Source organism: Mesoplodon mirus (assembly GCF_964341445.2).
Source record: "Mesoplodon mirus genome assembly, contig: SUPER_3_unloc_19, whole genome shotgun sequence".
Taxonomy (NCBI): Eukaryota; Metazoa; Chordata; class Mammalia; order Artiodactyla; family Ziphiidae; genus Mesoplodon; species Mesoplodon mirus.
Genome location: NW_028295568.1, coordinates 246381 through 262523, shown reverse-complemented (window position 1 = coordinate 262523; position 16143 = coordinate 246381). Strand labels below are relative to the sequence as shown.

General features: G+C 54.1%; 1 protein-coding gene across 1 annotated transcript; it reads left to right on the top strand.

Moving 5' to 3' along the window:
- Positions 1 to 13210: 13210 nt before the first annotated feature.
- Positions 13211 to 14992, top strand: LOC309801646 (Golgi-associated RAB2 interactor protein 4-like; the record flags this gene model as incomplete). Its single annotated transcript, XM_082646727.1, has 2 exons — positions 13211 to 13933; positions 14282 to 14992. The coding sequence occupies 2 exons, from the start codon at positions 13211 to 13213 to the stop codon at positions 14990 to 14992; spliced, it is 1434 nt and encodes a 477-aa protein (XP_082502853.1).
- Between the last annotated feature and the right edge of the window lie 1151 nt (positions 14993 to 16143).

Sequence of the window (16143 nt, the reverse complement as noted above, 5' to 3'; positions counted from 1 at the left end):
CCCGCGCTGCGGCCAGAAACAGGCTCCCACCTGGAATTCCAGCGTTCACTCCTGGAACGTCCAGCATCCAGTCCTCCTCCAGCCACTAATTCAACTTTTGAATGCCCTGCTCACAAGGGTTTCTCCACACCAAATCTGCAGGATCTTTTTTCTTCTGGGGCTCCAAAACCAAATCCTTAAACCTCACATGAGGGAGAATATTTGTTAGGTCAGAGCATCCTTGTTGATTGGACCTCCAGTTTGTGACTTCCACAGACCTCATCACGGGAGGCTGGGGAGAGGTCTCTTCTGTTGGTGGACGGAATGGTGGGCACTTGGTGGGGAGCACTGATGAGAAAGGGAGCCAGCCCAAGACCTACACATATGCACTGTTTCCCCTGGCCAAACAAGGTTCCTGACCCCAGAATTAACCCAGAGTTTCCCAGAAGACTAGGAGCTGCAGGGAGCCGCAATTAATGCTTTACTCTCCACCAGCTTTTCCTTGGACCCAAGGAGGAGAAATTACAAAAAGATCACATCACACTCCTTTGATCTGAAGATTTCCACACAGGCAAGTGCAGGGAAACACTAGTCTGAAGGAAGAAAATGCATTAAAAACACGTGCACAGGGACTTCCCTGGTGGCGCAGTGGTTAAGGATCCGCCTGCCGACGCAGGGGACCCAGGTTCGAGCCCTGGTCCAGGAAGATCCCACATGCCACGGAGCAACTAAGCCCGTGCGCCACAACTACTGAGCCTGTGCTCTAGAGCCCGCGAGCCACAACTACCGAAGCCCGCACGCCTAGAGCCCGTGCTCCCCAACAAGAGAAGCCAACAATAAATAATAAAATAAATTTACGGGAAAAACAACACGTGCATAGCCCTTAGCTGTTTATAAAGTTCTTGAATGTGTGTGCCCCCTTCCGATTCTCACGTCTTTGCACTTTGCGGATAAGCAAGCGGAAGTTCAGAGCATTTGAAGGACTTGCTCAAGGTGGCAGGTGATGGTGCAGAGAGGGAGCTACCTCGGTGCAACAACTTTCAGACAGTGTGCCACCCCGGTCCTGCACAGAGGTACACAGATGGTGGAGGAGACAGGACAGCACGAGTCATGATCACAACTCTGAGTGACAAATACAATGAGAGACGTGTGTTTGGGGACTGGATCTATTCAGAGGAGGGGGTCTGGGGCATGGGAAGGAGTTCTGGGTTAGGGAAGGCTTCACAGGGGAACTGGCACTCACCATCGTCCACGTTTACTGAGATTTTATGAAAGGACAGAGTAAGGACCGCCACTGCCAACTCTGCCCTATTCGATACAATTAAACCATGAGCTTAAATGGTTCAAATTGATCCCATCGTCTTACATTGCTATAGATTTCATCCAGTAGCTGAATTTGGGGGAGGAATAGAAAAAGGACCCACACAAAACTTTCCCACTTGAAGACATTTTTATTTTGGTAACGCACCTGAGTCCCTGGCAGGATGGGCCTGTCCTCCGTGGGGGCAATGGGGTGTTTGGGAGAGGATGGGGGCCCTGCCCTGAGGGGGCAGCTGGGGGATGAGGCAAAGGGCTCTGTGACAGTGATAGGTCACAAAGGGCTTTGTGACACTGATAGGTCACAAAGGGCATCAGAGGATAAATAGGCTGTGCCAGGGGGTTAGGCTGACAAAGTGGTTACTTCTCTCACTAGGACGGAAGTTCACCACAGCCTCTTGGGGAGATAAAAACCCAGAAGCAGAAGTGAGGTGAGGCGGAGGGGGAGCCTACCGTACCTCTCGACACACTTGAAGAGATTCAGCCTGGGCTCCAGGCGCCCTAGAGCGTCCCAACTGTGATCATCTGTGCCCCTACACACACCCCTGCCTCTGGGAGACCCGGAGGCAAACGTGGGGGCCTGTGGGGCGGGCTTGGAAGACCTGCCACAGGGCCGCGTGTGTGACGCAGGAGCATCGCAGCTCGCTCTTCTGCCAGTGAGGCCGAGGGAGGGAAGGGCCAGGGAGCCGCCTTAACCGCGCTGCCTGTCGTGATCAAAGACAGCCATGAGTGGGGACTCTCTGCTCCCGTATCACACGGCCCGGAGCAGCACCTGGGTGGACCTGTTCAACACCACCACGGGGAAGCTGCAGCAGCCACTGCACAAGGGCGAATACGACCATTTCAAGTACGCGCCGATATTCGAGGGCGACTTCATCCAGGTCACAAAGAGGGGAGAAGCGATTGACGTGCACAACTGGGGCGGCCTGGTGACCATGGGCATCACATCCACCAGCCCCGTCCTCCCGCTCCCAGACATCATGCTGCTGGCCCAACGGGCCACCGGCTGTGAAAAGCATGCCGAGCGCAGCCAGGCCACCAAGGGAAAGAGCCACAAGGCTGCAAAGACCTTAGAGCTCACCAGGCTCCTTCCCTTGGAGTTCGTGAGGATCTCCACTCACAATCGTGAGAAACAACAGCTGCGCGTGAAGCTTGCCACTGGCCGCTGCTTCTACCTGCAGCTGTGTCCCCCTCTGGACGTGCGGGAAGACCTCTTCGCCGAGTGGGAACAGCTGATTTACCTCCTGCGACCACCAGTGGACAGTGAAAGCAACACCTATGCCGTTCCCGTCTGGGACATGCCCTGCATGCCTGTGTTCGAGGAGGAGCAGGACGGGAGGAGCCCGGCCATGGAGGATTTCCAAGGAAAGGGGCATCAGGACCAGGTGAACGTCAGCAGCCTGCACACGTGCCCTGAGGTGGCCGGGGCCACGCCTGCAGCTTTTGCTGGGGGGCACGGAATCCAACTGGACTCCCACAAGCCCGATACCATGCCCGATGTGGCCACTGCGAAAGCAAAACCTACTACAGGGCTCGACAAAGCATCAGCATCGCAGTCAACGATTAAGGTGGAGACAGCAGGGGTGTCAGGAGGCACCGCAGCGGGTGCTTTGAGCATGGCAGTGATCAAGTCTCCTGCCGCTGAAGAGCAGAGCACGGCCATAGCAGCCACAGCCAGCGACGGGCCCGGAGGAAGCAAAACCAACAGAGCCACTGGGGACACTGCCACAACATCCCTGAGGAGCGGGAAAACGGCCTTGGCAGGTGCTGAGAACAATTCAGAGTGTGCTTCCAGCACGTCCACCAGCCTCTCCCCAGGGGCCGGCATGACTGTGGTCGGAGCAGAACCTACCAGCAAGACTGTCAAAGCAAGAGCCGACAAGGACGATGAGGGGACCCTCGTCTCAAGCTTGCCACAGGAAGGCAAAGTGAGCAAACAAGATGGCAGCTCACAGAGAGTGTCCCAGGCCCGCAAGGGAAGAAGGGAGAGGAGGGAGCACTGGGGAGAGGACAGAGCTCTGACGAGCCCCAAGCTCTGCAGTTCCGTGGAAAGCCACCACAAGGCAGCGGGGAGCAAGACAATCCCCAAAGCAGCTGGCCCGTGCTCAGGCGGCCGCAGAGCCACTAGAGAGGACCAAAAGGCCAAAGGCCACGGCAGCCCGGGGGGCAGCGAGCAGGGCGCTGCTCCCAAAGGCATCAGCCGTGCTCCTATCACCAGTGAGTCCAAGACCTCGCACAAATCGGGCAGGAGCTTATCTCCAGCGCGTTCAGGTCCCACCACCAACATACTCAGCAGGATCAGCTCTTTCTTCAGGAATGTGAGAGCCAGACTTACAAAAAAGACAGTGGCCTCATCACGAAATAAACATGGGAGCATCCTGGCGGAGCCAGTGGAAGGGACCCGAGTGGAGGCCATGACAGAGACAGCAGAGAGTGGCCAGGGCCTGGAAATCACCGGTGTGACATCTGAGACCATGGAGCCAGTGACCGTTGAAGCCCATCAATAGGACCTAGAGCTGGGAGCTGCAAAGGGGACCAGGGCTCTGGGAAATACCCCTGGAGAGCCCATTTCAGCTTCCTTACTGCAATTTAAATAAAAAAAACATACAGTCTGAGAACGCATGCAGTGTTTTGTCTGAATTTCTAGGTCCCGAAGCCCAGCCGTAGCCTCACAGTGGATTCTGTGATGTCAGCTGTGCCACAGTCTGAGACCCAGTGTCCAGGCAAGGGCAGCCCCGCCTCACACGCATGCTCAGCGCCAACAGCACTGCTCCATCTGGCTTCCACTCCTTTCTGGCTTTGCCCGCCAGGGCCATGGCTCAAAGTCAGACTATGGTCTGGGAAGTTCTCCTTCACTATCCCGCTATTCTTTTTTTTTTTTTTTTTTTTTTTTTTTTTGCGGTACACGGGCCACTCACTGTTGTGGCCTCTCCCGTCACGGAGCACAGGCTCCGGACACGCAGGCCCAGCGGCCATGGCTCACGGGCCCAGCCGCTCCGCGGCCTGTGGGATCTTCCAGGACCGGGGCACGAACTCATGTTCCCTGCATCCTCAGGTGGACTCTCAATGACTGCGCCACCAGGGAATGCCCACCCCTATTCTTTTAATAAACGCTTATTCCCCCTGAAGGTCTGTAAACAGAGCCAGAACAGGACTCATGTCCCCTCGGGCTATTCAGTGGACAGAAATAAGGGCGGCAGTATTAGCGAGCAATCAGAACAGCAAGCACTCTCATCTAGACTTAGCCGTTCCCTGCCCAGGTATATACCCTGGAGAAACACACATGGTCTAAGAAACAACTCTGAGAATGTTTAGAGCAAAAATAACTTAACAGCACAACACGGGCAACAGCCCAAATTTCCATCAGCAGAATTCATACAGCAGGATAGGATGAGATTGGCATATTCAATAGTGAAAAATAAATGAGCTACACACATTAGCATAGATCAACTTCTCATGGTTTTTAAAAACATCAAAAGAATGGGATACAGTTCCACTCATGGAACCATTCTGAAACAAGCTCAAACAACGGATTGCATAGGGTCCATGTTTAAAAAAACGGTAGCTAAACCTGAGGGAAGAGTAAACACAAAATTGAGGACAGTTTACTCTAGGGTGGAAAGGCTAGCTCAAGGAGGTTGACACAAGGCTGTTAGTGCTGCTGGGAATTGTTCTGTCTCTGAAGCAAGATGGTAGGTACACAGGTGTTGTAGTTTTCACATTTTACTAACTCTGAAATCAGGATGGTCCTACAATCACCGTGGCAGTTGTGATGAAGTTATTGGCCAATGCCTTTCTCTTTTAATCACTTGTATTTATGCACAAAAATGATGTCAGAAAGGCTTGGCATCTTTAAAGGACATTTATTTAAGGTAAAGTACAAGAACACTTGTTTGGTTATTAGGAAAAGAAGGAATGATATGCCCATTTTACAGATGAGAACACTGAGGCTCAGAGAAGGTAACCTGCTGCAGTCGCACAATGGGATCTTTGCAGAACAGTGATCCACCAGCCCACTTCTCTATGCAAAGCCCTGTCTGTAGTATGCGAAGGAAGCAAGCAAACAAGCCTGAGCTAGGACCAGCACAAGGACCCGCGGCTCCATCATCCTTACCATCATGTTCCAACACTACAGAGATGAGCATCAATTTTACTAGATTGAGGGGAGGGAGGGGTGGGGGCCGGGAGCCGGTTTTCGAACTTCAGTGAGCTCACAGCTCTTAGCTGGCCTTATCTCGAGAGCATCCAGTCCACCCTTGAGCTGTGTCTGGCTCCCAGGCTTCTACCTCTAGCCTCTGGCATGACCCGGGCTGCGGCCAGAAACAGGCTCCCACCTGGAATTCCAGCGTTCACTCCTGGAACGTCCAGCATCCAGTCCTCCTCCAGCCACTAATTCAACTTTTGAATGCCCTGCTCACAAGGGTTTCTCCACACCAAATCTGCAGGAACTTTTTTCTTCTGGGGCTCCAAAACCAAATCCTTAAACCTCACATGAGGGAGAGTATTTGTTAGGTCAGAGCATCCTTGTTGATTGGACCTCCAGTTTGTGACTTCCACAGACCTCATCACGGGAGGCTGGGGAGAGGTCTCTTCTGTTGGTGGACGGAATGGTGGGCACTTGGTGGGGAGCACTGATGAGAAAGGGAGCCAGCCCAAGACCTACACATATGCACTGTTTCCCCTGGCCAAACAAGGTTCCTGACCCCAGAATTAACCCAGAGTTTCCCAGAAGACTAGGAGCTGCAGGGAGCCGCAATTAATGCTTTACTCTCCACCAGCTTTTCCTTGGACCCAAGGAGGAGAAATTACAAAAAGATCACATCACACTCCTTTGATCTGATGATTTCCACACAGGCAAGTGCAGGGAAACACTAGTCTGAAGGAAGAAAATGCATTAAAAACACGTGCACAGGGACTTCCCTGGTGGCGCAGTGGTTAAGAATCCGCCTGCCGACGCAGGGGACCCAGGTTCGAGCCCTGGTCCAGGAAGATCCCACATGCCACGGAGCAACTAAGCCCGTGTGCCACAACTACTGAGCCTGTGCTCTAGAGCGCGCGAGCCACAACTACCGAAGCCCGCACGCCTAGAGCCCGTGCTCCCCAACAAGAGAAGCCAACAATAAATAATAAAATAAATTTACGGGAAAAACAACACGTGCATAGCCCTTAGCTGTTTATAAAGTTCTTGAATGTGTGTGCCCCCTTCCGATTCTCACGTCTTTCCACTTTGCGGATAAGCAAGCGGAAGTTCAGAGCATTTGAAGGACTTGCTCAAGGTGGCAGGTGATGGTGCAGAGAGGGAGCTACCTCGGTGCAACAACTTTCAGACAGTGTGCCACCCCGGTCCCGCACAGAGGTACACAGATGGTGGAGGAGACAGGACAGCACGAGTCATGATCACAACTCTGAGTGACAAATACAATGAGAGACGTGTGTTTGGGGACTGGATCTATTCAGAGGAGGGGGTCTGGGGCATGGGAAGGAGTTCTGGGTTAGGGAAGGCTTCACAGGGGAACTGGCACTCACCATCGTCCACGTTTACTGAGATTTTATGAAAGGACAGAGTAAGGACCGCCACTGCCAACTCTGCCCTATTCGATACAATTAAACCATGAGCTTAAATGGTTCAAATTGATCCCATCGTCTTACATTGCTATAGATTTCATCCAGTAGCTGAATTTGGGGGAGGAAAAGAAAAAGGACCCACACAAAACTTTCCCACTTGAAGACATTTTTATTTTGGTAACGCACCTGAGTCCCTGGCAGGATGGGCCTGTCCTCCGTGGGGGCAATGGGGTGTTTGGGAGAGGATGGGGGCCCTGCCCTGAGGGGGCAGCTGGGGGATGAGGCAAAGGGCTCTGTGACAGTGATAGGTCACAAAGGGCTTTGTGACACTGATAGGTCACAAAGGGCATCAGAGGATAAATAGGCTGTGCCAGGGGGTTAGGCTGACAAAGTGGTTACTTCTCTCACTAGGACGGAAGTTCACCACAGCCTCTTGGGGAGATAAAAACCCAGAAGCAGAAGTGAGGTGAGGCGGAGGGGGAGCCTACCGTACCTCTCGACACACTTGAAGAGATTCAGCCTGGGCTCCAGGCGCCCTACAGCGTCCCAACTGTGATCATCTGTGCCCCTACACACACCCCTGCCTCTGGGAGACCCGGAGGCAAACGTGGGGGCCTGTGGGGCGGGCTTGGAAGACCTGCCACAGGGCTGCGTGTGTGACGCAGGAGCATCGCAGCTCGCTCTTCTGCCAGTGAGGCCGAGGGAGGGAAGGGCCAGGGAGCCGCCTTAACCGCGCTGCCTGTCGTGATCAAAGACATCCATGAGTGGGGACTCTCTGCTCCCGTATCACACGGCCCGGAGCAGCACCTGGGTGGACCTGTTCAACACCACCACGGGGAAGCTGCAGCAGCAACTGCACAAGGGCGAATACGACCATTTCAAGTACGCGCCGATATTCGAGAGCAACTTCATCCAGGTCACAAAGAGGGGAGAAGCGATTGACGTGCACAACTGGGGCGGCCTGGTGACCATGGGCATCACATCCACCAGCCCCGTCCTCCCGCTCCCAGACATCATGCTGCTGGCCCAACGGGCCACCGGCTGTGAAAAGCACGCCGAGCGCAGCCAGGCCACCAAGGGCAAGAGCCACAAGGCTGCAAAGACCTTAGAGCTCACCAGGCTCCTTCCCTTGGAGTTCGTGAGGATCTCCACTCACAATCGTGAGAAACAACAGCTGCGCGTGAAGCTTGCCACTGGCCGCTGCTTCTACCTGCAGCTGTGTCCCCCTCTGGATGCACGGGAAGACCTCTTCGCCGAGTGGGAACAGCTGATTTACCTCCTGCGACCACCAGTGGACAGTGAAAGCAACACCTATGCCGTTCCCGTCTGGGACATGCCCTGCATGCCTGTGTTCGAGGAGGAGCAGGACGGGAGGAGCCCGGCCGTGGAGGATTTCCAAGGAAAGGGGCATCAGGACCAGGTGAACGTCAGCAGCCTGCACACGTGCCCTGAGGTGGCCGGGGCCACGCCTGCAGCTTTTGCTGGGGGGCACGGAATCCAACTGGACTCCCACAAGCCCGATACCATGCCCGATGTGGCCACTGCGAAAACAAAACCTACTACAGGGCTCGACAAAGCGTCAGCATCGCAGTCAATGATTAAGGTGGAGACAGCAGGGGTGGCAGGAGGCACCGCAGCGGGTGCTTTGAGCACGGCAGTGATCAAGTCTCCTGCCGCTGAAGAGCGGAGCACGGCCATAGCAGCCACAGCCAGCGACGGGCCTGGAGGAAGCAAAACCAACAGAGCCACTGGGGACACTGCCACAACATCCCTGAGGAGCGGGAAAACGGCCTTGGCAGGTGCTGAGAACAATTCAGAGTATGCTTCCAGCACGTCCACCAGCCTCTCCCCAGGGGCCGGCATGACTGTGGTCGGAGCAGAACCTACCAGCAAGACTGTCAAAGCAAGAGCCGACAAGGACGATGAGGGGACCCTCGTCTCAAGCTTGCCACAGGAAGGCAAAGTGAGCGAGCAGGATGGCAGCTCACAGAGAGTGTCCCAGGCCCGCAAGGGAAGAAGGGAGAGGAGGGAGCACTGGGGAGAGGACAGAGCTCTGACGAGCCCCAAGCTCTGCAGTTCCGTGGAAAGCCACCACAAGGCAGCGGGGAGCAAGACAATCCCCAAAGCAGCTGGCCCGTGCTCAGGCGGCCGCAGAGCCACTAGAGAGGACCAAAAGGCCAAAGGCCACGGCAGCCCGGGGGGCAGCGAGCAGGGCGCTGCTCCCAAAGGCATCAGCCGTGCTCCTATCACCAGTGAGTCCAAGACCTCGCACAAATCGGGCAGGAGCTTATCTCCAGCGCGTTCAGGTCCCACCACCAACATACTCAGCAGGATCAGCTCTTTCTTCAGGAATGTGAGAGCCAGACTTACAAAAAAGACAGTGGCCTCATCACGAAATAAACATGGGAGCATCCTGGCGGAGCCAGTGCAAGGGACCCGAGTAGAGGCCATGACAGAGACAGCAGAGAGTGGCCAGGGCCTGGAAATCACCGGTGTGACATCTGAGACCATGGAGCCAGTGACCGTTGAAGCCCATCAATAGGACCTAGAGCTGGGAGCTGCAAAGGGGACCAGGGCTCTGGGAAATACCCCTGGAGAGCCCATTTCAGCTTCCTTACTGCAATTTAAATAAAAAAAAAACATACAGTCTGAGAACGCATGCAGTGTTTTGTCTGAATTTCTAGGTCCCGAAGCCCAGCCGTAGCCTCACAGTGGATTCTGTGATGTCAGCTGTGCCACAGTCTGAGACCCAGTGTCCAGGCAAGGGCAGCCCCGCCTCACACGCATGCTCAGCGCCAACAACACTGCTCCATCTGGCTTCCACTCCTTTCTGGCTTTGCCCCCCAGGGCCATGGCTCAAAGTCAGACTATGGTCTGGGAAGCTCTCCTTCACTATCCCGCTATTCTTTTTTTTTTTTTTTTGCGGTACACGGGACACTCACTGTTGTGGACTCTCCCGTCACGGAGCACAGGCTCCGGACACGCAGGCCCAGCGGCCATGGCCCACGGGCCCAGCCGCTCCGCGGCCTGTGGGATCTTCCAGGACCGGGGCACGAACTCATGTTCCCTGCATCCTCAGGTGGACTCTCAATGACTGCGCCACCAGGGAATGCCCACCCCTATTCTTTTAATAAATGCTTATTCCCCCTGAAGGTCTGTAAACAGAGCCAGAACAGGACTCATGTCCCCTCGGGCTATTCAGTGGACAGAAATAAGGGCGGCAGTATTAGCTAGCAATCAGAACAGCAAGCACTCTCATCTAGACTTACCCATTCCCTGCCCAGGTATATACCCTGTAGAAACACACATGGTCTAAGAAACAACTCTGAGAATGTTTAGAGCAAAAATAACTTAACAGCACAACACGGGCAACAGCCCAAATTTCCATCAGCAGAATTCATACAGCAGGATAGGATGAGATTGGCATACTCAATAGTGAAAAATAAATGAGCTACACACATTAGCATAGATCAACTTCTCATGGTTTTTAAAAACATCAAAAGAATGGGATACAGTTCCACTCATGGAACCATTCTGAAACAAGCTCAAACAACGGATTGCATAGGGTCCATGTTTAAAAAAACGGTAGCTAAACCTGAGGGAAGAGTAAACACAAAATTGAGGACCGTTTACTCTAGGGTGGAAAGGCTAGCTCAAGGAGGTTGACACAAGGCTGTTAGTGCTGCTGGGAATTGTTCTGTCTCTGAAGCAAGATGGTAGGTACACAGGTGTTGTAGTTTTCACATTTTACTAACTCTGAAATCAGGATGGTCCTACAATCACCGTGGCAGTTGTGATGAAGTTATTGGCCAATGCCTTTCTCTTTTAATCACTTGTATTTATGCACAAAAATGATGTCAGAAAGGCTTGGCATCTTTAAAGGACATTTATTTAAGGTAAAGTACAAGAACACTTGTTTGGTTATTAGGAAAAGAAGGAACGATATGCCTATTTTACAGATGAGAACACTGAGGCTCAGAGAAGGTAACCTGCTGCAGTCGCACAATGGGATCTTTGCAGAACAGTGATCCACCAGCCCACTTCTCTATGCAAAGCCCTGTCTGTAGTATGCGAAGGAAGCAAGCAAACAAGCCTGAGCTAGGACCAGCACAAGAACCCGCGGCACCACCATCCTTACCATCATGTTCCAACACTACAGAGATGAGCATCAATTTTACTAGATTGAGGGGAGGGAGGGGTGGGGGCCGGGAGCCGGTTTTCGAACTTCAGTGAGCTCACAGCTCTTAGCTGGCCTTATCTCGAGAGCATCCAGTCCACCCTTGAGCTGTGTCTGGCTCCCAGGCTTCTACCTCTAGCCTCTGGCATGACCCGGGCTGCGGCCAGAAACAGGCTCCCACCTGGAATTCCAGCGTTCACTCCTGGAACGTCCAGCATCCAGTCCTCCTCCAGCCACTAATTCAACTTTTGAATGCCCTGCTCACAAGGGTTTCTCCACACCAAATCTGCAGGAACTTTTTTCTTCTGGGGCTCCAAAACCAAATCCTTAAACCTCACATGAGGGAGAGTATTTGTTAGGTCAGAGCATCCTTGTTGATTGGACCTCCAGTTTGTGACTTCCACAGACCTCATCACGGGAGGCTGGGGAGAGGTCTCTTCTGTTGGTGGACGGAATGGTGGGCACTTGGTGGGGAGCACTGATGAGAAAGGGAGCCAGCCCAAGACCTACACATATGCACTGTTTCCCCTGGCCAAACAAGGTTCCTGACCCCAGAATTAACCCAGAGTTTCCCAGAAGACTAGGAGCTGCAGGGAGCCGCAATTAATGCTTTACTCTCCACCAGCTTTTCCTTGGACCCAAGGAGGAGAAATTACAAAAAGATCACATCACACTCCTTTGATCTGATGATTTCCACACAGGCAAGTGCAGGGAAACACTAGTCTGAAGGAAGAAAATGCATTAAAAACACGTGCACAGGGACTTCCCTGGTGGCGCAGTGGTTAAGGATCCGCCTGCCGACGCAGGGGACCCAGGTTCGAGCCCTGGTCCAGGAAGATCCCACATGCCACGGAGCAACTAAGCCCGTGCGCCACAACTACTGAGCCTGTGCTCTAGAGCCCGCGAGCCACAACTACCGAAGCCCGCACGCCTAGAGCCCGTGCTCCCCAACAAGAGAAGCCAACAATAAATAATAAAATAAATTTACGGGGAAAACAACACGTGCATAGCCCTTAGCTGTTTATAAAGTTCTTGAATGTGTGTGCCCCCTTCCGATTCTCACGTCTTTCCACTTTGCGGATAAGCAAGCGGAAGTTCAGAGCATTTGAAGGACTTGCTCAAGGTGGCAGGTGATGGTGCAGAGAGGGAGCTACCTCGGTGCAACAACTTTCAGACAGTGTGCCACCCCGGTCCCGCACAGAGGTACACAGATGGTGGAGGAGACAGGACAGCACGAGTCATGATCACAACTCTGAGTGACAAATACAATGAGAGACGTGTGTTTGGGGACTGGATCTATTCAGAGGAGGGGGTCTGGGGCATGGGAAGGAGTTCTGGGTTAGGGAAGGCTTCACAGGGGAACTGGCACTCACCATCATCCACGTTTACTGAGATTTTATGAAAGGACAGAGTAAGGACCGCCACTGCCAACTCTGCCCTATTCGATACAATTAAACCATGAGCTTAAATGGTTCAAATTGATCCCATCGTCTTACATTGCTATAGATTTCATCCAGTAGCTGAATTTGGGGGAGGAAAAGAAAAAGGACCCACACAAAACTTTCCCACTTGAAGACATTTTTATTTTGGTAACGCACCTGAGTCCCTGGCAGGATGGGCCTGTCCTCCGTGGGGGCAATGGGGTGTTTGGGAGAGGATGGGGGCCCTGCCCTGAGGGGGCAGCTGGGGGATGAGGCAAAGGGCTCTGTGACAGTGATAGGTCACAAAGGGCTTTGTGACACTGATAGGTCACAAAGGGCATCAGAGGATAAATAGGCTGTGCCAGGGGGTTAGGCTGACAAAGTGGTTACTTCTCTCACTAGGACGGAAGTTCACCACAGCCTCTTGGGGAGATAAAAACCCAGAAGCAGAAGTGAGGTGAGGCGGAGGGGGAGCCTACCGTACCTCTCGACACACTTGAAGAGATTCAGCCTGGGCTCCATGCACACTAGAGCGTCCCAACTGTGATCATCTGTGCCCCTACCCACACCCCTGCCTCTGGGAGACGCGGAGGCAAACGTGGGGGCCTGTGGGGCGGGCTTGGAAGACCTGCCACAGGGCCGCGTGTGTGATGCAGGAGCATCGCAGCTCGCTCTTCTGCCAGTGAGGCCGAGGGAGGGAAGGGCCAGGGAGCCGCCTTAACCGTGCTGCCTGTCGTGATCAAAGACAGCCATGAGTGGGGACTCTCTGCTCCCGTATCACACGGCCCGGAGCAGCACCTGGGTGGACCTGTTCAACACCACCACGGGGAAGCTGCAGCAGCAACTGCACAAGGGCGAATACGACCATTTCAAGTACGCGCCGATATTCGAGAGCGACTTCATCCAGGTCACGAAGAGGGGAGAAGCGATTGACATGCACAACTGGGGCGGCATGCTGACCATGGGCATCACATCCACCAGCCCCGTCCTCCCGCTCCCAGACATCATGCTGCTGGCCCAACGGGCCACCGGCTGTGAAAAGCACGCCGAGCGCAGCCAGGCCACCAAGGGCAAGAGCCACAAGGCTGCAAAGACCTTAGAGCTCACCAGGCTCCTTCCCTTGGAGTTCGTGAGGATCTCCACTCACAATCGTGAGAAACAACAGCTGCGCGTGAAGCTTGCCACTGGCCGCTGCTTCTACCTGCAGCTGTGTCCCCCTCTGGATGCACGGGAAGACCTCTTCGCCGAGTGGGAACAGCTGATTTACCTCCTGCGACCACCAGTGGACAGTGAAAGCAACACCTATGCCGTTCCCGTCTGGGACATGCCCTGCATGCCTGTGTTCGAGGAGGAGCAGGACGGGAGGAGCCCGGCCGTGGAGGATTTCCAAGGAAAGGGGCATCAGGACCAGGTGAACGTCAGCAGCCTGCACACGTGCCCTGAGGTGGCCGGGGCCACGCCTGCAGCTTTTGCTGGGGGGCACGGAATCCAACTGGACTCCCACATGCCCGATACCATGCCCGATGTGGCCACTGTGAAAGCAAAACCTACTACAGGGCTCGACAAAGCATCAGCATCGCAGTCAATGATTAAGGTGGAGACTGCAGGGGTGGCAGGAGGCACCGCAGCGGGTGCTTTGAGCACGGCAGTGATCAAGTCTCCTGCCGCTGAAGAGCGGAGCACGGCCATAGCAGCCACAGCCAGCGACGGGCCCGGAGGAAGCAAAACCAACAGAGCCACTGGGGACACTGCCACAACATCCCTGAGGAGCGGGAAAACGGCCTTGGCAGGTGCTGAGAACAATTCAGAGTATGCTTCCAGCACGTCCACCAGCCTCTCCCCAGGGGCCGGCATGACTGTGGTCGGAGCAGAACCTACCAGCAAGACTGTCAAAGCAAGAGCCGACAAGGACGATGAGGGGACCCTCGTCTCAAGCTTGCCACAGGAAGGCAAAGTGAGCGAACAGGATGGCAGCTCACAGAGAGTGTCCCAGGCCCGCAGGGGAAGACGGGAGAGGAGGGAGCACTGGGGAGAGGACAGAGCTCTGACGAGCCCCAAGCTCTGCAGTTCCGTGGAAAGCCACCACAAGGCAGCGGGGAGCAAGACAATCCCCAAAGCAGCTGGCCCGTGCTCAGGCGGCCGCAGAGCCACTAGAGAGGACCAAAAGGCCAAAGGCCACGGCAGCCCGGGGGGCAGCGAGCAGGGCGCTGCTCCCAAAGGCATCAGCCGTGCTCCTATCACCAGTGAGTCCAAGACCTCGCACAAATCGGGCAGGAGCTTATCTCCAGCGCGTTCAGGTCCCACCACCAACATACTCAGCAGGATCAGCTCTTTCTTCAGGAATGTGAGAGCCAGACTTACAAAAAAGACAGTGGCCTCATCACGAAATAAACATGGGAGCATCCTGGCGGAGCCAGTGGAAGGGACCCGAGTGGAGGCCATGACAGAGACAGCAGAGAGTGGCCAGGGCCTGGAAATCACCGGTGTGACATCTGAGACCATGGAGCCAGTGACCGTTGAAGCCCATCAATAGGACCTAGAGCTGGGAGCTGCAAAGGGGACCAGGGCTCTGGGAAATACCCCTGGAGAGCCCATTTCAGCTTCCTTACTGCAATTTAAATAAAAAAAACATACAGTCTGAGAACGCATGCAGTGTTTTGTCTGAATTTCTAGGTCCCGAAGCCCAGCCGTAGCCTCACAGTGGATTCTGTGATGTCAGCTGTGCCACAGTCTGAGACCCAGTGTCCAGGCAAGGGCAGCCCCGCCTCACACGCATGCTCAGCGCCAACAGCACTGCTCCATCTGGCTTCCACTCCTTTCTGGCTTTGCCCCCCAGGGCCATGGCTCAAAGTCAGACTATGGTCTGGGAAGCTCTCCTTCACTATCCCGCTATTCTTATTATTATTTTTTTTTTTTTGCGGTACGCGGGCCACTCACTGTTGTGGCCTCTCCGTCACGGAGCACAGGCTCCGGACGCGCAGGCCCAGCGGCCATGGCTCACGGGCCCAGCCGCTCCGCGGCCTGTGGGATCTTCCAGGACCGGGGCACGAACTCATGTTCCCTGCATCCTCAGGTGGACTCTCAACCACTGCGCCAGCAGGGAATCCACCCCCTATTCTTTTAATAAACACTTATTCCCACTGAAGGTCTGTGAACAGAGCCAGAACAGGACTCATGTCCCCTCGGGCTATTCAGTGGACAGAAATAAGGGCGGCAGTATTAGCTAGCAATCAGAACAGCAAGCACTCTCATCTAGACTTAGCCGTTCCCTGCCCAGGTATATACCCTGGAGAAACACACATGGTCTAAGAAACAACTCTGAGAATGTTTAGAGCAAAAATAACTTAACAGCACAACACGGGCAACAGCCCAAATTTCCATCAGCAGAATTCATACAGCAGGATAGGATGAGATTGGCATATTCAATAGTGAAAAATAAATGAGCTACACACATTAGCATAGATCAACTTCTCATGGTTTTTAAAAACATCAAAAGAATGGGATACAGTTCCACTCATGGAACCATTCTGAAACAAGCTCAAACAACGGATTGCATAGGGTCCATGTTTAAAAAAACGGTAGCTAAACCTGAAGGAAGAGTAAACACAAAATGGAGGACAGTTTACTCTAGGGTGGAAAGGCTAGCTCAAGGAGGTTGACACAAGGCTGTTAGTGCTGCTGGGA